Genomic DNA, 24,353 nt, shown 5'->3' on the forward strand with positions numbered 1-24,353 from the left:
TGTAGAGGCAAATATTACTAGGGGTAAGTTAGATACTGCCTACAGGAAAATTAAAGAGACCTTTGGAGAAAAAAGAACTGCCTGTATGAAAATCAAGAGCTCAGATGGAAAACCATTCCTAAGCAAAGAAGGGAAAGCAGAAAGGTGGAGAGTGTATATAGAGTGTGTATACAAGGGCGATGTACTTGAGGGCAATATTACGGAAATGAAAGAGGACGTAGATGAAGATGAAATGGGAGATATGATACTGCGTGAAGAATGAGGCAGAGCACTGAAGAACCTGTCAAAACAAGATCCAGGGAGTAGAAAACATCCCATTAGAACTACTGATAGCCTTGGAAGAGTCAAACCTGATAAAACTCTACCATCTGGTGAGTGACATGTATGAGACAGGTGAAATAGCCCCAGACTTCAAGAAGAATATAATAATTTCAATCCTAAAGAAAACAGGTGTTGACAGGTGTGAAAATTACCGAAATATCAGTTTAATAAGTCACAGCTGCAAAATACTAACACGATTTCTTTACAGATGAATGGAAAAACTGGTAAAAGCTGACCTTGGGGAAGATCAGTTTGGATTCTATAGAAATGTTGGAACATGTGAGGCAATACTAAACCTACTTATCGTAGAAGATAGATTAAGGAAAGGAAAACTTATGTTTATAGTATTTGGAGCCTTAGAGAAAGCTTTTGGCATTGTTGATGGGAATACTCTTTTTCAAATTCTGAAGGTGGCAGGGGTAAAATACAAGGAGCGGAAGGCTATTTACGATTTGTACAGAAAGCAGATGGCAGTTATATGAGCCGAGGGGCATGAAAGGGAAGCAGTGGTTGGGAAGGGAGTGAGACAGAGTTGTAACCTATCCCTAATGTTATTCAATATGTATATTGAGCAAGGAATAAAGGAAACAAAAGAAAAATTTAGAGTAGGGATTAAAATCCATGGAGAAGGCATAAAAACTTTGAGGTTTGCCGATGACTTTATAATTCTATCAGAGACAGCGATGGACTTGGAAGAACAGTTGAACGGAATGGGCAGTGTCTTTAATGGAGGATGTAAGATGAAAATCAACAAAATCAAAATGAAGACAATGGAATGTAGTTGCATTAAATCAGGTGATCCTGAGGGAATTAGATTATGAAAGGAGACATTTAAAGTAGTAGATGAGTTTTGCTGTTTGGGGAGCAAAATAACTGATGATGATCAAAGTAGAGGATATAAAATGTGACTTTTGGTATTTGGGGAGCAAAATAACTGATGATGGTCAAAGTAGAGAGGATATAAAATGTGAGTTTTGCTATTTGGGGAGCAAAATAACTGATGATGGTCAAAGTAGAGAGGATATAAAATGTACGCTGGCAATGGCAAGGAAAACATTTCTGAAGAAGAGAAATTTGTTAACATCGAGTATAGATTTGAGTGTCAGAAAGTATTTGTATGGAGTGTAACCATGTATGGAAGTGAAACCTGGTGATAAATAATTTAGACAAGAAGAGAGCAGTAGCTTTTGAAATGTGGTGCTACAGAAGAATGCTGAAGATTAGAAGGGTAGACCACATAACTAATGAGGAGGTACTGAACATAATTGGGGAGAAGAAGAGTTTGTGGCAGAACTTGACTAGAAGAAGGATGTAGGTTGCAGTTGTTACTTGGAGATGAAGAAGCTTGCACAGGATAGAGTAGTATGGAGAGCTCCATCAAACCAGTCTCTGGACTGAAGACCACAACAACATTCCATAGAGTATAAGAAATATGCTAAACAAAAAGGAAGAGCTGCTGCTTTCAATTCAAGATACAACAAGTTTATATGAAACAAAGTTGACACACTGTGCTTATCAGATCATCACCTAAAAGCTGTGAAATTGAGCAAATACACTTAGAAGATTACAAAATTCCATCTAAGTAGTGTAGGATGTGTGGAAATTTTTATTTACAACACTTTTAGGTCTCAGGTTGTAGATGTAAGTCAGTATTGCATTGAACAAGATTTTGAATGCTGTGCAGTCGAACTAGAATTAGAAAAGCAGTCCATCATAGTTATAACTATCTACAGAGCACCAGTAGATAATATCGCTTTGTTGCTCAGTCAGAAACTATCTTCATAAAACTTTGCAAGAGCAACAGTAAAAATATTCCACGTGGTTATTTTAACATTGACTTTCTCTTAACAAATAGTAACCAGAGTCAAATACAAGCATTGATGTCTTGCTTAAACTTACACCCAAAGATCTCATTCCCAACTAGGGTAGGTGACAAGCAAGAATATGATCGACATTGCTTTCCTGGACTCCACACAGTATTGTGATGTAAAAATACAGGCTGTAGTAAATAGCCTATTTGATTATGATGGTCAAATGGCAATCCTTAAAACAGCAACAGAAAACAGTTAATATACAGATCCAAATTGGGCATGTCAGAATAATACATGATGACTCCACCAATATGTTTAGAAATAGCCTACAACAGCAACTATGGGAAGAACAATACCATGAAGAGAATAGGGACGAGAAATTTAACTCATTTTATACCTTTTCCCCCAACACTTTGAGGCCAGCTTCCCCTGAAGACAAATAAAAACTAAATCAAATGTAAGTAGGTGAAAGAATTGATAACATCTGGGATTAGAATTTCATGTGCCAGAAAAAGGAACTTTACCAAGGACAGAGGAATAGAACACAGAAAGAAGTGAAAATATATTAAAGAGATATTGCAAAATATTGAACTGTGTCGTCAAGAAGGGCAAGAAAACATGCATTATGCACAGCAAACTAACAGGTCAGATAACAAAACAAAAAGCAATCACAAAATTGGAAACAAAGAGGGATAAAATATCAGAAGAAGGGACACATGACAACAGTCTGAAAAGGGCAGCCTCAGAATTCCTGTTTGACCTACATATAATTTTCCACACAGATTGTGTGCAATTCTATAAATTACACTCTGATTCTCAATCATTGTATGAATATAATCATCACTGAATGCTATTTCTTTAATTATTTTCAATTCATTTTCAAAATCTGGTTGATGAAGAGTCTCCACCAACTTTTTAGACCTCGCCACTGACACCAGTAACCAACAACATTTATTGGAGATGTACAGGAAAGTAACCTCAACAGACACAGTAATACCAGACAGTTCCCAGCATCCAATAACACATAAACATGCAGCATTCCACTCCATGGATGCCGTGCCTGCTATCTCTAGTCCAAACCAAAGCAGATTTTGAAAATGAGTTGAAAATAATTAAAGGAGTAGCACACAGTAATACTTATGGTCCAACACTGACTGACAAAATACTCAGCAAAAGGAAAAGACACAAGGATAACAGCTCTCCTGTATCCACCTTAGACAGTACAAAACCATACTGATAGCAAATGGGCCCCGGTGCTATATGTGGGTAGAACTTCACAGGTCTTGCCAGGTATCTAAAGTTCAGGAAATGTACTCCAGCATTTTACACTAGGCATACTGTTTCCCACCTTCTGTTCAATAGTAAATCTCAAATTCCTCCTTTAGAACAGAGTGGGATTTATAGATTCCCACAATCTGTGTGGAAAATTATATATAGATTAATCAGGCAGGGCTATAACCACTAGACTGACTGGGCATGAAAGGAGTTGGAGACTGAGAAAGAAAGATACCACCTTTGCTGAACATGCTCTGAATGAATGTCATTCATATGATGTGAAATGTGATGTCCTCCATAAATAAACTAAATGGAGAAAACTAACAGTACTTGAAATTCTGGCCATTAATAAACACTGATTACATAATCCTGACCTGGTCCTTAATAACCAAACACAGTTCCACTACTCAACCTTATTAAAGTAGCAGCCAGTTATTATCCCACTCAACATTAGCTAATAAGCATGTTATAAATGCTCCACACCCATATTCCATAGAAGTCTTTCTTCCCTTCCCTTTTTTTGGTCGGTTCATCACATTCACAAATTTGTCCATATTACATAGTAGCCTGTGCCATTACTCATTTGTAGAACATTTCTTTTTTATACACTGACATAGTTTTAATGTATGAATATACTGTAATATAAGATTTATTTGTTTATCGATATAGTCATAAAATGTCACATATCTTTGTACAGCATTCCTTTGTACAGCAATGCATTATTGCTGAAATTTTGCGGACTATTTGTTCAATATTAAGTTACCTGACAGTGGCCTAAAAAACAGATAGCCAGTTCATAATGTACTAATACATATCACTGTGGAACATTAATAATTTAATACAGTTTTAGACAGCAAATAAGCTTCAAGGCTTTGAAATTGATATCCATGGACAGAAAATAAATGAAACTTCACATATAAGATTTCTAGGAACAGAAATGGATAACAAATTAATATGGACTGAACATATTGATTACCTGCTCAAGAAACTAAGCTCAGCATTTGTTGCACTAATAGCTATTTTGCCCTATGTTTACAGGGAAACAATAATTTTGTCACATTTTGTATATTTGCACTCTCTGATCTCATATGGTATAATATTCTGGGGAAATTCTGCAAAAGCAGAAAAAGTTTTCAAAATACAAAGATGAGCTGTGAGGCTGATAGACAGCATTTCAAATCAGGCACCCTGTAGACACCTATTCAAGACAGTTGGGATACTGACACTCACAAGTCAGTGTATCAACTCACTGATGGCATTTGTAAACAAGAACAAAGATCTTTTCCGAACTAACTGCGATATTCACAATTGTAACAAAGGAGTACTCCAGTCTCAAATAAGAATTTACAATGAGTTCCCACAGAACATAAAAAGAGGACATTGACAGTCCTCATGTATTCAAGAGAAACCTGGAACAGTTCCTCTTAAACAACACTGTATACAATTTAAAATAATTTTTAGGCTTCAAGAATTATATATGATGGACTATATGTAATTAATAATATTGTTTATCTTGCATTTATATTTTTTGCAGTACTGTTTATTTTTCTTCTATTTTTGACCATATAATATTGTATTCATTGACTTTTCCTACATTACAATACAATCTAATTTTGCAGGACCAGATAAAAATCAATCAATCAATCATAACTCCTTCCCATGGTGTATGTGATGTTTGCAGCAATAGGATGGGTGTCATTCGAACTTAGACTTAAAATACAAATAATTCCTAAATCTTGGGTGGGGTTGCTCAGATAGTGGACCCTGTTACAGGGGGGCAAATGCTGTAGAAAAATACATCTCAATTATCATTGTCATCATCTCTGTTTTCCCTTTATCCAGCATCAGGCCAATTTGGGACATTTATGGTACTTCTCCAGTCACTCCTTTCTTTCCACGATTTTTATTCTATGTTTGTTTTGTTCCATTGCACACTTCTTTTTCATATGTTGGTGTTGACTGAGTTGATTCATCATGCTCTAGATTCCCATCTTACCCTCAAACTTCATATTTCTCAATTTGTTCATTTAATATGTCCAGCTGTTCTTGTGCATCCTTACTGTTAGTTCCACACAATATAATAATGCCAGCAAATAGCAACAACTTAATTTCCCTTCTTCTATAAGCTTATTTTATCTCTTCCTCAGTTTCAGCCATAATTTCTCAGCCATCTAACATTCATAACCAATCAGTTCTTCCATCTTGGCGATGAACACAATTGATGCTTTGTTGTACATTACTTGAAGAATTTCAGTTGTTTGTTTTCCACCTCCCTTTCTCTCCAAGGTTTCTCATATCTTTTCTCTGGGACACTATCATATGCCTTTACTAATTCAAGAGGTGTCATCATCATATATTTCTCATGATATAAATGCCTTTTCATCAACAGTTTCATACTACATATAGGTTCTACTATTCTACATCACTTTCATTTTAGCTTCATTTATTGTTAGCATATTCTGTGCTTCATGGACAGGTCATAATATTCAATTTTCAGAAAGAAAGGCTGTGTCATCCAAAGTGGTCTGATCCCCTCTCCAGAAATTTTATTTTACTCCCTACACTGTTTTTCAACATACTAGACGAACATCGATGGTCGAAAGTTGCAACTTAACCCATAATTGTTGTCTTTACATTGATACTGTAGGCAGTGAGGAAGGATATTAACCTGAAACAAGTGAATGTTGTTCAGTGTTATCTGACTTACATCTATTTTCTACGTTACTAGCAGTATCAGCATGAAGAATCTATTTGTCCTGTACAAACTGTACACAGAGCAAATATTTTATCTACACCTGCTGTCTTTCTGCCTTGCCTTTGCACAGAACAGAGTTCTGAAAACTCATACATTTATTTTTTACTTCTGGTAACTTGTATATAGCTTTTCTGATATCATCAGTTTTTGCAAAGACCATTTGTTTGTCGACTACCTAAAATATGTCTGTCAATCACTCTGATTTCGATAATTTACGTTTCCAAGAGCCTGACAATAAAAAGAGTAACATCCAGAATACATGGCCAGATGTCAGTCTAACTTGGCATACATACACACCACTGGTGTGAATGGAAATAATTAGAGCTGCAATTCTCTGTGGCTAATAGAATGGTCACCAGAGTACGTTAGTATTGTTAATGTTTAATATTGTGGTTGGATATATAAGGGGAGCGAACAGTATCAGATGTTGAGTGGTCTCTGTGGAGATTATGGAGATGCTGCATACTTCTTGAAATGGTATTATCAGCACCTGGAAGAGTTTGAAAGAATTCTCATTGTAAATCTACAATTGGCTGGCTGGTCAAGTCTCACAGTATCCAGATTTGTGCATCATTGGGATGTGACAGTGGATCAGTATTGAACTGCATGGGAATCTGAGGACAGGTGTACTCATCATCTAGGTTCTGATTGATCACCTTTGAGTACCATAAAGTAGGTCTGCCATCTGAGACCAAGTAATGGACTCTCTGCAACATTCTGCATCATCTCGCACCATTGATAAGACACTAGTACCAACAGGACTAGGCAATTGCCATCTGATTCATAGGCTGCAGTTGGTAATACAGCACAAATGGTCACATTTGTAGAGGTGCTGGCACTGGGAAGCATGGACTACTGATAGATGGTGTCATACTGTGTTCACGAGAGACTCATAGTTCTGCACTGCTGTGGATGACCATCATTGGCAATTGAGATGGTAAGCTGGGGAGATGTCCCATTCTTCCAGAGTTTTGGAGTGGCACACCAGGATTAACACCTGGTTTTTGCTGGTACTGTCTGAGGGAACTCTGATGGCACAATGTGAAGTCACAGGTATCTTGCATCCTCATGTGTTACCTGTCATGTGACATTATCATTCACATGAGTGCTAAAAGGAATTAATTACACTTCAGTAACATGATAAATCAGTCTAATCTAAAGGCTATAAATTCAACTAAATACATAGGAATTACAATCACGAACAACTTAAATTGGAAGGAACGCATAGAAAGTGTTGCGGGGAGGTTAGCCAAAGACTGCATTTTATTGGCAGGACACTTAGAAAATGTGCAAAAATATTTTGTTTACACTGACCTACAATGGGAGAAATGATCAACATAATAAAATTAAGGGGAATCAGAGCTCGTACAGAAAGATATAGGTGTTCATTCTTTCTGCGCGGTATATGAGATTGGAATAACAGAGAATTTTGAAGGTGGTTCAATGAACCCTCTGCCAGGCACTTAAATGTGACTTGCAGAGTATCCATGTATATGTTTTTTCAACTGGGCACTAGGCAATGCCTGTCCACACATGGCACATGTCTCTATGAACTGCCTGCATGATGCTGATGTATGCCCATGACCATTAAGATAACTCACATCAGTCGCTGATAGAATGTGTTTGGGATCAATTTTGATGTCACATCTGTCCCAGTGCCAGTATCCAAGATAACAAGGTATGTAAGTTGGTGGCCAGCTTATCTCAGGACAGGATGTAATGCTTTGTTACATTGTTTCCAAACAAATTATTGAATGCATCCAGGACAGATGGGATGCAACATCATACGGACAAGTCCAGTCCAAGAAAGTGAGGAGATTGACACTGAGCTCTTAATGGGGAGAAAGAGTTGCATATTACCACCTAGATACCACAATTCAGATTTTCACTGATCTCCATAAATCACTGAAGATAAATGCCATGGCTATTCCATCAACTACCTCTCAGTAGACTTTCCCTTGATCTTTGCCCATGTCTTGTAGCGTTCCGTGTCTAACTACCTCTGTATTCACAGGAAGGTGAACTGTAAATTTCCTTTCTTTTCAATTTCAGACTGTTGTTCATTGCTACTATGACATTATTATGTGTTAATAATCCTTATCTGCCCCTAGAAATATCTCGGGAGCCCAATGTTTGATTTCTTAGTATCAAAATTGTACTGAGCAATGAAGCATGTAAATTGTGGGGCAAAATAGAGAGGACAGGTGAGGCAGAAGAACTGTTGCTTTCAGGCTCTTACCTAAAATGTCCTGCTGGGGAAACCATTTTCCTACAAGCACATTATCCGGTTTCCAGGGAAGACTTCCGTTCTCCCATTTCCAAACAATGCGCTGTGGCAGCTCATGGAAGGCCTCCAGGAAGGCTTGCACTGTGTGCGGAGGCAATGTGCTGCTCCTGACATTGGTACCCAGGCTGAAGTAGATAGCACCATGCTTCGCACCATCCAGAAACTCTTGCAGCTCCTGTAAACATACGAAATAAAAGTACGATATTAAACAATTCTGTCTTTGGACCACAGACTGTACCGTTAATGTCAGAACTATTTATAACTAAATGTCTTGCAGGAACCGGATGATCTGGTGCTCAACACTTTGACTGTCGTGTAGCCGCCTCCACCAGTAGGAGAACTGCATTCCTGATGGCAGGTGCCTGGCCTGGCCTCGTTGTGCAGCATTCAGCTCTAAGTATCTGGCAGTCAACATGTTAAGCAATTGTCCCATTACTACTGCCTATAAGAACCACACTTCAGATTTCAAGGGTTGGATCATGGAGAGAGAGTATTTCTGCACTTTCTGGTTATCAGTCACCCTCTGCTGAGGGGCTATCATTTTGTAACATGCAGCTATGAGGTTTTTAAGTTATAGCTAGCTCAATAAGGCAGCTCAGAAACTAAAATTAATTCATAGTACTATAGGTACATATAATTTGTACCTGTTAGGTTCAAACGTAAACAAGCACCTGCTCAGCACATTCAGGGACTTGTCATCAGGTGCCAGTGCACCTACACCAGATATTCTGACTGCTGTATCCTGCTATTAGTGCATGTGAGTGTGAGAGTGCTGAGTGTAGTGTCGCCATGCCCAATCATGTAGTAACCAAGTAGTATACAAAACTGATCCAAATAACACAAATATGGCTTTATTCATAAATCTCTGAACAATGATGGAAATAAGACCTATGTGATTCCACACAAAACAAGACAAAAGAATTGTACAGAAGGGGCAACATAAGTGATATGCAGAACTACTGATATGAGCGACACAAATTAAAGAATGTAGTTAGAGTGAGTCAGCACTGCTTCCTGCAGTCGCTAATAGACGATGTGGTGGAGACCGTGCCGTGTGCACACTTCCTACAGGTGGCCTCTCGGGGCTGGCCCGTGCTGATACAGTTGGTGGTCAATTTAAGTACACACGCATGGTGACACTACAGTCAGCACTCTCACACTCACACGCACTAGTAGTGGGATGCAGCAGTGATGGCACTGAAGTAAGCCTCACCTATGAAGCAGTTATTTTGTCATTATTCTAGCATGAGTGATACAATGAGATGCACTAAAGCACTGAAAGCATTCACTGTTTTTTGCCAATAATTGTGTTAAATGTTTTTGTTTCAAAATTCATAGGAGAGTCACTATCTCTGTACAAACAGTTATGTTCATGTGGACTTCTAGTTCACATGTGCCATGTGAATGTGTGAAGCTGTTTTGTGTTTTGTGGTGAAACACAGACATTAAAAACTGTTAAAAGTGAGAAACAGGTTGTGCTTAAGGTCTATGAGACGTTTTTGAAAAAAAAAAAAAATCTGTCACTACCAATACAGTTTTGTGCTAAATGGCAACTAAAGCTATACTGATCGCTAGATGTTAATTGTTATTGTCCAGCTGACATGGTAAATTAATGCAGCAGCTGTAGGCTATACTGTGGATCACTTGTGTTCCAGTGGTGAAGGTGGCAGCATAGATGCATTTTAAATACTCCACATCTGATGTGCCAGCTGTGATACAACAGCGCAAACATGTGGTAATAATTATATGTGAATGTAGTTAACGTGGCATGATTTATATTCCATGGGAAGGAGACTCCAATGAGATAATGACAAACAAGGAGCAACACATAGCATAATGTTTACTTCTGTATTAAACTTACAATGAGCAGAATATAGTAATACCAAAAACTCCCTGTGCAAATTATGATATCCACATTTTTTCACACTTCTCATGTACTGTACAGTTGACAGTTACCCATACCACTGGTTCTGGAAAATCCTTTTCCTTCTAGTGTACATTCTCTCTCAAAGGTGGTGTCTTGATTGCATCTACAACACTACTTCCTTTCACTAAAAGCAGTTACAGCAGTTATAAGTCCTAGTTTTAAGGCCTGTAAATTGTAATCATCATACTATCTTTCAGTAACATACAGTTCATTTTAACTTTGGATTTGCTACGTTTCTGTTTGTCTCCTGTAGTTATTGTAACTCACAGTTGCTGTGTTTATACAAGTCAGGCATTATATTTACCTTGGTAAATGTTACACACTCATTATTAATAAGTGTATGCTTTCAAGAAAAATAACCAAAATATGGGGTTTGATGATTTGTGGCTTCACGAGCTGCAGCCAAAAAGTGGATCCTGAAACAAATTAACATGTGGGGGCCCAACCACTGAAGATATCAAACATACAACACAACCATTTATCTGCCAAATCAAAATAGCTCCAAACACTTAAACTTTTCTGGCATGTTTCCAGTCTTAACCATGTCTCTGAACATATTTATTTTAGTCTTATCAAAAAGCAGTGCTCTCACAAAAGTTAAGTTGTGCCTTGAATAACATAATCTGGAAGCTTACTAGCAGCACCTGGCATAAGTGCCCTGGTGTCATCAGTACACCTGTTCTTACTCTGTTTCTCTTCACAGCAATGTACCCAGCATCCATATGGAGAAATTATGCCACACAGTGAGCACTAATCTGAATGAAGTGTAGCCCATTTTATCAGGATACCTGTGGCCAACTGTAGTCAGCAAAACATACCCCATGATGGGCAGAGTACATCAATACATGATGAAAGATAGTACAGAGATTGAAAAGAGGGACTAAAATGGCACAAGACAGGGAGTGCATGGTTATGAAGCCTCACTATGTAAGCTCAAATCAGAACAGCTTTCCTGTTGATATTAGAGCTTTGGCAAAATACAGCAGTGAATCTGCAGACAGCAAGTGAGAAACTTTCTGCAATGCCCAACATGTTCTGTATGACATAAAACATGCAGAATTGTCTAAGGGTGGAAGTGATGTGATGCAAGGAGAACCTGCAGCAGTGTGAAACAGCACTAGATAGATCTGTATGACTGCATGAACTAAGGAGAAACAACATCCTCTTGTTTGTATGAACCTTATTATTATGAATGATTTGTTTAAATGCAGTGAAAAGTGGCTGACACAAATTCTGCAACATTTACCTGCTCAACGTTCAAATTCTGCAAATTGTGCTCAGGACTAGGGCACAAACTACACAACTAGTAGCTGACCTGTGCTCCTCTGTTGAACACACTTCCAACACATCAGCAAGCCATACTGTAGAAGTGTAACAGTGCTACAGTACTATTACATTTTTATCACGTAATTTTTTTAAAAAAGGTAAATCATTATCTTAAGTATCCTAATTGACAGAAGAATGATGAAAAAGTGTTTAAAGGAAAGGAAGTATATAATAATGAGCATCAAATGGAAATACTTTAATTCGGAAGATATTTTTAATTAAAGGATAACTTTATGCTTCGTGGGAAACACACTTAACATAGTCTGACACATCCATTTCACAATTTTGACATTGCGCAGTTTTGTTTGGAATAAATACTTGTCTTTCTTTGGTTTTCTCATCAGTTTTCCAAAGTACAGAGGATCTGTCTGTCCAAACACAAGGAAAGAAAAAGTAATTTTCCTCAGCAATATAATTTTGTATGGGTCAGAAAACTGTATGAGTAATGGATTTCTGGCATGATGCTCACTAGAACACAAAAAAACACCTCTTCATCTTTCAAGTAAGTTTGTGAATAATGAAGTCCTTCCCTATTTCACACTATTTTCTTTATTTTTTATTCTGTCTGTTACCAACTTCCTGTATATCTCTTGTACTGAAGATGTGTCATGGGCATGATCCCCCATAGCCAGCTGGTGTAGCCGAGTGGTTCTAGGTGCTACAGTCTGGAACCACGTGACCACTATGGTCACAGGTTGGAATCCTGCCTCGGGCCTGGATGTATGTGATGTCCTTAGGTTGGTTAGGTTTAAGTAGTTCTATGTTCTAGGGGACTGATGACCTCGGATGTTACATCCCATAGCTCAGATGTTACGTCACATAGCACTCAGAGCCATTTCAACCATTTGACCTATTCCACATATTCCATACCACTTTTCAGTCACTTAGTTTCTCAACACTAGGTTAAGCACTAATATGCTTGTTTCTACTACAACCTAGAAGCTACTTGGCCATAAGGTGACACTGCTGGACATTCCTGTTTGGCAGGAAACTCTGTGTAAGCACTCTCCTATTGGAATGTCAAGTTGTGAAATTTGAGTTGAAGGGTTAGTAGACCATTCCATAATTTTTTCTAAATTGTGAAGTTCGTACCTGCTCATGAAAAACTGTTAAGGCTGCAGAATTTTGGGATAGGTGGTCAGTTTCATATCTTCTGTTTGTATTTTAGATTTATTTTGACTGAGCAGTCTGTATATCTTTCTGTATAATTTTCAGTCTTTACTTTTTTACTTTGATGTTCTGGAGCTGAAGATAACAATAATGATAATAACAAAGGGTATGCAGGGGTGAAATATGCAAACAATATAAATAAATGCAAGTATGCACTGAAGTGTTCTAACAACAATCCAAAAATGAAGTTGAAACCACACAGGATAATGTGTGAGACCTGCGGTAGTGGCTTAGTGTCAGTCTCGACGTGCAGTCCCGTGAGCTCGATGACGTTGGGCAGGTTTGGCCTGGGGTAGTGGCTGCTAAAGTGGGCTGTGACGATAAGCAGGCTGAAATTGCGTTCTGTTTCAAAAACAGATGGTGGCTCGGGCCCGAAGTACTGCCGCATGACGGCCTCGTGCTCTGGCAGGACAGTGTAGAACCAGTAGTGCATGAAGCGCAGGTAGTGGTACGTATTGTAGAGGCGCTGCCAGAATGTCATGCGGTCAGGCAGCCCGACAAACACGTCCGGCAGGTATGCAGGGTTGGTGGGGTTGCCGATGGTGTAGTGGCTGGGCATCATGGCAGGCAGCGTAACGATCCCCACTAGTGGTGGACGGCCCGCTCTGTGCACCAGCCCGTAGTAGCACTGGAACGGCAGCCGCTCTGTCACCACCAAGTCGAACTTCTCATCCTTCCTGCAATGACAGTAGACAGCCTGTAGTACCAATACTCGTATGAAGGCTAGGAAAGAGACTGTCAACACTGTGTGACTAGTGGTTTATGATCTCCTCAGCCTGTTGTGTTGATATGCCCCCTCCAAGTGAAATCTAGGAGAGTATCCACAGGCTGAAAAACAGATGTTAATTATGAATATACACTCAAGTACTAAGGAAACTGGTACAGGCTTGCACATTCAAATACAGTGATACGTAAACAGGCAGAATATTGTGCTGCGGCCGACAACGCCTATATAAGGCAACAAGTGTGTGGCGCAGTTGTTAGATCAGTTGTTGCTGCTGCAACGGCAGGTTATCAAGATTTAAGTGAGTTTGAACATGGTGTTATAGTTGGCACACTAGTAATGGCACACAGCATCTCCAATGTAGCAGTGAAGTGGGGAATTTTCTGTATGACCATTTCACGAGTGTACTGTGAACATCAGGAAACCGGTAAAGCATCAGATCTCTGACATTGTTGTGGACAGAAAAAGATCCTGCAAGAACGGGAACAACGACGACTAAAGGGAATCGTTCAACATGACAGAAGTTCAACCCTTCTGCAAACTGCTGCAAATTTCAATGCTGGGCCATCAACAAGTGTCAGTGTGTCAACCATTCAATGAAACATCATTGATATAGGCTTTCGGAGCCAGGGGCCCAATTGTGTAACCGTGATAACTGCATACCACAAAGCTTTCTGCCTTGGCTGGGCCCATCAACACTAACACTGGACTGTTGACTCGAAACATGTTGCCTGGTCAGGCATGTCTCATCTCAAATTGTACTGAGCGCATGGAAGTGTACGGGTATGGAAACAACATCATGAATCTAGCATGTCAGCAGGAGACTGTTCAAGCTGGTGGAGGCTCTGTAATGGTGTGGGGCAAGTGCAGTTGGAGAGATATGGGACCCCTGGTAAGTCTAGATATGACTTTAACAGGGGACACGTACGTGAGCATCCTGTTGGTCATTCATGTCCTTTATGCATTCTGATGGACTTGGGCAATTCCAGCAGGACAATTTGACACCCCATACGTCCAGAATTGTTACAGAGCAGCTCCAGGAACACTCTTCTGAGTTTAAACACTTCCAATGGCCACCAAACTCCTCAGACATGAACCTTATTCAGCATATTTCGGATGCCTTGCTACATGCCATTCAGAAGAGATCTCCACCCCCTTGAAATACTCTTACAGATTTATGGATAGCTCTGCAGGATTCATGGTGTCAGTTCCCTCCAGCACTACTTGAGACACTAGTCAACTCCAGCCCACATCGTGTTGCGGCACTTCTGCGTGCTCGCGGGGACCCTACACGATATTACGCAGGTGTACCAGTTTTTTTGGCTCATCAGTGTAGATACATCTACATTACTGAAACTTAAAACAAACAACATGTCTACAAATGAATTAAACAATGAACGTATATTAAACACTCCTTCAGTCACACAATGGACTGGAGGAAATTACAAAAAATTAAATAATAAAGATTGTCAGGGCATATATGTGATGTCTGCTAATGTCATCCCATGTTATTGCTGAACCAAGTCTATGATAATTAATAAGTGGTTCTCTGATGGTGTATTTCCGGAATTTCTGAAACTTGCAATGACGATACCAGATTATGAAAATGGTGAGCCATATGTGGTTGCAAGCTTCAGACCAATCTCAATAGCTCCAATCTTTGCTAAAGTCATTGACACTGGACCAAATCCCAAATTACTTTGAAATTAATAATCCCTTCTCACATACACAACATGGTTTCTGCAAAGGCAGATCTACAACAGTAGCAGCACTAGATCTGGTTACCACGATGAAGCACAGTTCTGAAGAAAAAGAATCTTTAGCAGTGACATTTTGTGACCTTGTGAACTGTTTGGCTGCATTCTCCGTCAGATCCTTCTGAACAAACTCGGTCAGTATAGAGTTGAAGCCACCATTCTGGCAACCCTCAAATCTTACCTGTAAAAGAGGAGGCAGATTGTATGAGTCCAAGAGGAGCTATATCATGTGAATGGAAACTGGAATACAGTCTATCGCAGGGATCGGTAATGTGCCCTTCCTGTTCTTATTTTTTGTAAATGACTTGAGCTCTCATGGACAGTTCTTGCAAATTGCAGATGTCACAACTTTGTGCTCGAAAGGCATCAGCACTAGGAAGGATCAAGAAGAAGCAGATGTTTTGTTTGATGTGACAAAAGAATGGTTTGTTATAAATAAAATGAAAATCAATGAAGAAAAAATGCAAAAACTGGTACGTAGCCTCAGTGACAAAGGATAGCTTAACTGAGTAGAGGTTGTGAAACTTATGGGGTTTATGGTGGACAGCAGAATCATTTGGCAAGACCACAGTGCACATGTGTGTGACCAACTGTCATGAGTCCTGTACGTCCTGAGAAAACTGAAACGTGACATACTGACTATGGCCTGTCACTACGGGGTTACACTACAGGTTGCAAGAAAGAATATTACATAAAAAAACCAATATGGATCATAAAATCAAGCAGCAGACAGGAGCACTGCAAGCCAGTACTCACAAAATTGGGAATAATGACTGTATAATTACGTATTTTTGTGCCTCCTTCACATTAAGGAAGGATTCCTTCAGTAAGAGGCACGACATACATGACCATAACACCCTCAACAAAGAGAGCACAAATGTTCTAACCTGTTGACTGTCAAAAAAAAAAAAAGAGATAGCTTTCCAAACATTGCCCTGAGAATGTTCAGATTACTACCCATGGATGTGCTGATCCTGCCACTGGAGAGGTTCAAGAACAAAATTTCAGGAGACTTAAGATTACATCCACTATACTCCATCCTGGAGTTTTTTTACTGTTAAGAAAGTGAATGGATTTACTTAAATATCACCAAAACTACTGAATCTTTTAGAGACTCAGTTGCCAGTAAGATTAAATGTCTATACTGTAAAATGCTTAATATCTTAATTTATTTATATTGTACATATTATTTGTATATAGAAAATTTTGTAATATCTGACACCGTCTATCCACCCATGGGTGGCTAATCACACAGACTTGGTAGTAAAGAAACAGTAGTTGTAGGTAGATTCAGGTGCATTCCATTTTGGAAATCATCCACTAATTCAGTATTCCGAGATCCACAGTGTCAACAGTGTGCTGTGATTATCAAATTTCAGGCATTACATATCAGCACGAATAACACAGCAGCTGACGGCCTTCACTTATCGACTGAGAGCAGCGGTGTTTGGATAGCTCTGTCAGTGCTAACAGCAAGAAACTTTCAGTGAAATAACCACAGAAATCAATGTGAGACAAAAGGTGAATGTGTCTGTTTGGACAGTGCAGCAAAATTTGGCATTTATGGGCTACAGTAGCAGATGACCAATGCATGTGCCTTTTCTAACAGCACCCTCTCTCTTAGGCTCGTGACCATATCAGTTTAGACAACTGGAAAACCAAGGCCTCATCAGAGGAGTGACGATTTCAGTCGGTAAGAGCTAATGATAGGATTTCAGTGTGGCGCAGATCCCACAAAGCCGTGGTTGCAAGTTATGAACAACACACTATGCAAGCAAATGAGGGCTCCATAATGGTACGGACTGTGTCTACATGGAATGGACTGGGTACTCTGGTCCAACTGAACCAATCATTGATCACAAGTGGTTACGTTAGGCTACTTGGAAACCGTTTGCAGCCATTCAACAACTTCTTGTTGCCAAACAAGGATGTCACCGGGCCACAATTGTTTGTGACTGGTTTGAAGAATATTCTGGACAATTTGAGCGAATGATTTGGTGACCTAGACCATCCGACATGAACCCAATCGAACATTTATGGGAATAATCGAGAGGTCAGTACAGACAACACTTTCGCAATTATGGGCGGCTATAGAGGTAGCATGGCTGGATATTTCTGCAGGGGGCCACCAAAGACAGGGAACTTCCATCGACTTACTGAGTCCATGCCGCATCGAGTTACAAAAGGAAGTATGCCACGACTCTTGTCATCTCAGCGTACGTCTCACACAGCATAAACAGAACCGTAGCATCTTCTCTTTAACCTCTGCATGTTTGAGCAGTGTTAGTTGCTTGTTGTCACGCTGTTCTTGTTTGTCAGTAGGTGTGTACAGGGATGGATAAACATACAGGAACATCAAAGACACGATACATGACCGCGCCTAATATGTTGTAGGAAAAGCAGATTCGTCTTGGAATGCTGTGTTTTCAAGAGAATCTTGTAACAATCTCCCTGCAAAATAGTGCCAATTTTAGGTAAAGGCAATGGAGGTGAATAGCGATTGCGCACCCTTCTCTCCAGAGCAGACTACAAAGGCTCAATAATTTCACATCTTGTGACTGTGGTGGCTAGAGGAGACACGACAGTTCATCCTGGTGCTAACAAAACCAGTCCTGGACGATGCGAGCTGTGTGAACAGAGGCAGTGTCGTCTTGGAAAACAGCATCACCACTGTAGAACAAACATTGCTTCATGGGAGTGACCTGATTAGCCCAAGTGGTCACATAATCCTTGGAATAATGAGGCGTCGCAGAGTAGTCATGGGGCCCATGGAACATCAAGACATGGTCCCCCGAATCATCACCAAAGATCCCATCATGTTTCACTCTTGGGACATAAACTCGGCCAGAAGTTAGGAACAGTGCGCAACAAGACTCTTCCGACCTAATGGTTCCCTTCCACTGTTCCATAGTCCAGCGTTTTATGTATTCGACACCATGATTTTTTGTTACATTTGTTCGCATTACTGGTGTGCAGTTTTGGAATTCCAGTTCGCCCTGAAATCCCCAGATTGTGGAGCTCCATTCGTGCTATTGTGCTGACACAGTTTGCGAGACATTTAGTTCTGCGGTGACTTTTGCAGCTGTCGTGATCTTGGCACAGTCCTCTTCAATGACCGTCTGTTGTGATCACTCAACACATGCTTTCCTCCGTGTTGTGACTTACAAGGGAAGACATTTTTTCGCTCTCGCCGTATGCTGTACTATCTTCGATATGGTGCCTCTTGAAGGGTTTTAAAACACTTCTGGCTAGCCGGCCGGGCAGACCGAGCAGTTCTAGGCGCTACAGCATGGAACCGCGCGACCGCTACGGTCGCAATTTTCGACTCCTGGCTCGGGCATGGGTGTGTGTGGTGTCCTTAGGTTAGTTAGGTTTAAGTAGTTCTAAGTTCTAGGGGACTGATGACCTCAGAAGTTAAGTACCATAGTGCTCAGAGCCATTTTTGAACTTCTGGTTACAGAAGCACCACCATACGAGAACCAACAGTTTGTCGTAGTTCAAAGTCACTTAGCTCTGACAACGCGCTTACAACTAGGCCTACGCTGGACACTGTTCTGAACACGACTGACCAGTGCAACTTACTGAAGACGTTGCTCTAAGAACAGTTAGTGGCCAAATACAACAGCTCAAAGCGCAGGCTTGGCTAGCAACTCCTTTTATGTTCAAGCATGCATTTCTCGCATGGTTTCCGATTTTGTCCAACTCTTATACCCTGTATCATTTCGAAGGAAGTTATGCACACAATGTGCTAAGTTGTGAAATGCATAAATGGTGTCCACCATGAATAACATATTTATCTCAAACTGACAGCCGTGCTTGTGAAGCTACGGGATCTCGCCAGTTCGTTTTTATTTTCGATTCAACGAGGCTGTATAAAATTTCGAATTGTTCGCAAGACATGCAAAAATATTCACTGTTCGGTCTATACGAAATCACAGTTCCTTGCAAAGATGGTGAAATTTACCTGTCTTCTTGTGTACTACTTTATCGAAGAGAGAGTAAGTAAAAGCAGCAGTTGGTCGCCTTCGACCAACTGCACGGCTCTAATAAATAAGGCATTGACTACAGTGAATCGGCTGATATAATATAAATATTTCAAAATATTATTGACGATTTGTACATTCAGATAAAGGGGAGCAAAGCATTTCCTGGTTACGACTATTACAAGTTTTCAACGGCCACATTCCAGCAAACGCGACACTACTAGAACACGAACACAAATTAGTTGAGGCCTAATAATGACAACGGTACTTACTGGTATCATTTCTCTCCTGATTCGGTTTCGCAGCAAAACCTTCACAAAACTTCTGACTTCTTAATCTTTTCATGGTACTCCTTACGAGACGCGTACACTATGTCAGCATATTTCTTCATCTCTTCAATAAACAGTTGCACATCCTTGGCTGCACTGCCGGCAGCTGTTGCAAGGATTGTGAACACGTGTGCGCGGCCCAATACTCCTGTGGCTGCCACTTCGCGGAGATCGGTGTGATCTTGCTTCGCTACGGAGCAACAGTGGTTGGCGAGCACAACTCACCCGCCACGTTTTCGCGGAGAGATTGCAGCTCCACTGCCGCGCCTCAGCACTACTGCGAGCTCGCGATAACAAAACACTCGTGCATCGAGCCTTTGTCTCAGCCTTTAAGCCGTCCTCACATGGGACCCGTTTCTCACCGAGAAGTAAGGGTGGTTCTCACAAGGGAACATCCCCATCGCACCCCCCTCAGATTTAGTTATAAGTTGGCACAGTGGATAGGCCTTGAAAAACTGAACACAGATCGATCGAGAAAACAGGAAGAAGTTGTGTGGAACTATGAAAAAATAAGCAAAATATACAAACTGGGTCGTCCATGCGTAAGATAGGCAATATTAAGGGCAATGTGAGGCGAAGAGTTTCGTGGTCCCGTGGTTAGCGTGAACAGCTGCGGAACGAGAGGTCCTTGGTTCAAATCTTCCCTCAACCGAAAATTTTAACTTTCTATTTTCAGTTTATGTGAAAAACTCTTATGTTTTCATGACTTTTTTTGGGAGCGATTATCACATCTACAAGAAAACCTAAATCGGGCAAGGTAGAAGAATCTTTTTACCCATTCGCCAAGTGTACAAGTTAGGTGGGGCGACAACATATTCCTGTCATGTGACGCATATGCCGTCACCAGTGTCGTATACAAAATATCAGACGTGTTTTCCTGTGGAGGAATCGGTTGACCTATGACCTAGCGATCAAATGTTTTCGGTTCCCATTGGAGAGGCACGTCCTTTCGTCTACTAATCGCACGGTTTTGCGGTGCGGTCGCAAAACACAGACACTAAACTTATTACAGTGAACAGAGACATCAATGAACGAACGGACATATCATAACTTTGCGAAAATAAAGAAAGCAAAATTTTCAGTGGAGGGCAGATTTGAACCAAGGGCCTCTCGTTCTGCAGCTGTTCACGCTAACCACGGGACCACGGAGCTCCTCGCCTCACATTGCCCTTAATATTGCCTATCTTACGCATGGACGACCCAGTTTGTATATTTTGCTTATTTTTTCATAGTTCCACACAACTTCTTCCTGTTTTCTCGATTGACCTGTGTTTAGTTTTTCACGGCCTATCCATTGTGCCAACTTATAACTAAATCTGAGGGGGGTGCGATGGGGATGTTCCCTTGTCAGCATGGTTGGTACACGCTTGGAAACGACGTGGTACATCACGCGGAAAGTTCACCTCCTACGAATCCGCGACCACAGACGCCAGCTGCAGTTGTCTGCTACATCTGGAGTGTGGACCATTACGATTGTTTCTTAACGGACGTGCTTAAATTGCTGTGCCACAGATAGTCGAAGATGAGCGACAAAATAGCCATAAGATTGTGGACATTCTCTGGACTGAACAACAAACTGTTACGCATAATTAAAAATTTGCTTTGGCATTATTTAATAGTTATAAACCCTCACCTAACTCATTTTACCTTTTTGAAATACAAGGGAAAGCGCCTCCGCTCGGCAGTGTTATTTTCATCACTATAAAACCGCTGTTCTTTTTCACTGCAAATATTAAAATGTATATTTATTCTTTGTTAACATGCTACCCACGTTGTCCTGTCTGTGGCATATGTTGTACGGAATTGCATTTCGTTGGTACACCCTATTAGGCACGTTCACAAAACTGAATGAACTCGCTCCTGAACAGAATGCTCCCTTATTTGTACAGAGCATCGAATATTCCAGAACATGCTTGAATGAATTAAAATGAAGTCACTGAATTGTTTAGAAAACACGAACGTGAGTAAAAAAATACTTGCAGGAAACATGACAGTATCGGCAACCTTAAGTTCGTTGCCCGCGCTTCTATCCCCTACCCTACAAATGCTAAATGTGACAAATCTCTGATATCACCATCTCCTGAAGGCTATAATCGCCGGTATGTCATTAATTCTGACAAGTAATTATCTTCTTAAGTCCTTATTTAGCATATATGCTACATCCATTTTTTTAAGCTCAAGAAATAAATTGATCCCCCTGTGCCTGATTGTAGAACGTAGCTTTGATTTAATGGCATGTTTTTACTGCCTCATTTGTTTTCGATTCTGCATATTCCCAGTAGGTGGCAGCATCTGCTTCTCTTTTTTTTTTTTTTTTTTTTTTTTTTTTAAATGCTGTTTATCGGAGCGTCATCATGTCTTCGAGGGATAAAGGTAATTTCCGTTTGTTTTTAGAAATTTGAAATAGAATGTGTTTACAGCATGCTGTAATATGCTGATATACCCTGCACTATCGAATAAGTGATCGTTTATTTCATCACAACAACATAGCAATATATTTTTTCTCGGTGTAGTACTGAATCTATTTACGGCAACAACATACACTTTCACAGTCGAGTGGCAGTGTTTTTGTAATTTATAGGAGTTCAATATTCAGTTTCACATATTTCAGTACTTTTTAACGTAAATATCGTGAACACGTTCTAAAATATTGGCGAATCATACCGTTTTTTAAGATTTGGTATTATAATCTTATTTTGTCCCAGAACTACGCATCAGTCACCAATATAAACTTTTCATTCATAAAATCTAAGCTCAGAACTGAGGAGATTATAACAAATAGTACTACAAACGACGCATTTATGACAAATCAATGCGCCATACAATCTACAGTGGTACCATACAAATTATAACAGGAAAAGCACCAAATATGGAAAGCCATCAATATGTCGTTTCGTAGGCCTATCACTTTGTTGTAACAAAGCGACCATCAATGTGTCGGTGTTTTGAAACACCATATATTAACAGAACGTGAATGATATAAAATCCATCAAATATGGGCTTCAACTGGGGGCAACATGATCCGATATAATGTCTCAAATAATAGGTTCTGCTTGCGACGTGCAAAGCGATCTTGCATATCACTAGCCACGTCCCTTTCCACGAAACAATAATTTGACGTGTCTGATTTGCCTTTCTCGCTTGGGAATGATCCGAAACGTGGAACTCCATGTTGTGACGTTACAAAACTCGGCCAGCTCCAAACAGCTCCACACCCAAGTTCGGTTTCACGTCGCGTGTTGAGACGCATTTTAGGACTGAAACGCTTGTATAAGAAAAAGTAACTCTATTTACACATTTAGGCAACGGCCTTGCCGCACTGGATACACCGGTTCCCGTGAGATCACCGAAGTTAAGCGCTGTCGAGCGTGGTCGGCACTTGGATGGGTGACCATCCAGTCGCCATACGCTGTTACCATTTTTCGGGGTGCACTCAGCCTCGTGATGCCAATTGACGAGCTACTCGGCCGAATAGTAGCGGCTCCGGTCCAAGAAAACCATCATAACGACCGGGAGAGCGGTGTGCTGACCACACACCCCTCCTATCTGCATTCTCAACTGAGGATGATACGGCGGTCGGATGGTCCCGATGGGCCACTTGTGACCTGAAGACGGAGTGCTTTTTTTTTTTTTTTTTACATATTTGGTTACAGAATATAAAGCATACCTATCCGAATTATCACGTAATAGGGGAGAGAGTGTGGCAGATATGATACGCGAGTTGGGATGGAAGTCATTAAAGCAAAGACGTTTTTCGTCGCCGCGAGATCTATTTACGAAATTTCAGTCACCAACTTTCTCTTCCGAATGCGAAAATATTTTGTTGAGCCCAACCTACATAGGCAGGAATGATCATCAAAATAAAATAAGAAAAATCAGAGCTCGAACAGAAAGGTTTAGGTGTTCGTTTTTCCCGCGCGCTGTTCGGGAGTGGAATGGTAGAGAGATAGTATGATTGTGGTTCGATGGAATCTCTCCCAAGCACTTAAATGTGAATTGCAGAGTAATCATGTAGATGTAGATGTAGATGATAGTGCATTTAAATCGAATAGGAGCGTGGGATGGGTGCGACCTAGATACTAGCACGCGGTCACAGCAGTACCGACAATCAACGGATTCCGCCGACTAACATCGGCCGGAGACGGACTTAGGACGACGGTCGGTGGAACTCAACTCTCGTTGTTTTCTCCGGTCGAATCACGTTCCCACAGGCAAAACATGGGCTGTGGGAGACTTGCAAGTTTAGTCCATGAAACAAAGAGTCTGTGCATCCTGAGGATCAGAAATATCATTAGCAAGGATACATCTCGGAGTCTACTTTAGCCACAGCAATATTTTTGACGCTGATGTCCGCAAAAATTAAAAAAAAACGGTACTTGCGATATATGAAGACAAAATACTGGCTGACACGAAATAATACATTTCTTTAGTTTCGCCGAATCATTTATAAAATGTAATTCAATATTTTTGGAACAGAGCTGTTTCCTTTAAATGACGCGTTTCGGAAGTTTAAGCCTCCATCATCAGGTGGACTTACATGTGTTAGTATGACATATATGTAAATTGTCACATTTTGAAAACTTTGACACTCTCTCCAGAGGTGACAGACTCCTTTCTCTATCAAAACACGTCACATTTACACTGTCATATTTTGTTTACAAAACATTACAGCTTACAGGTGGTGTGTT

At 40.3% G+C, this 24,353-nt stretch overlaps 1 protein-coding gene across 1 annotated transcript in view; it reads right to left on the bottom strand.

Annotated features, from left to right (window-relative positions):
• LOC126095253 (UDP-glucosyltransferase 2-like) overlaps nucleotides 1–24,353 on the bottom strand; it is a 119,065-nt gene that overhangs the window by 23,814 nt on the left and 70,898 nt on the right. The window contains exons 4-5 of the mRNA XM_049910007.1: nucleotides 13,090–13,549; nucleotides 8,402–8,624 (exon numbers count right to left, since the gene is read on the bottom strand). Coding sequence (XP_049765964.1) covers nucleotides 8,402–8,624; nucleotides 13,090–13,549 — 683 coding nt within the window. The remainder of the gene's footprint in view (nucleotides 1–8,401; nucleotides 8,625–13,089; nucleotides 13,550–24,353) is intronic.

This window comes from Schistocerca cancellata, chromosome 8 (genome assembly GCF_023864275.1).
Source record: "Schistocerca cancellata isolate TAMUIC-IGC-003103 chromosome 8, iqSchCanc2.1, whole genome shotgun sequence".
In the NCBI taxonomy this organism is placed as follows: domain Eukaryota; kingdom Metazoa; phylum Arthropoda; class Insecta; order Orthoptera; family Acrididae; genus Schistocerca; species Schistocerca cancellata.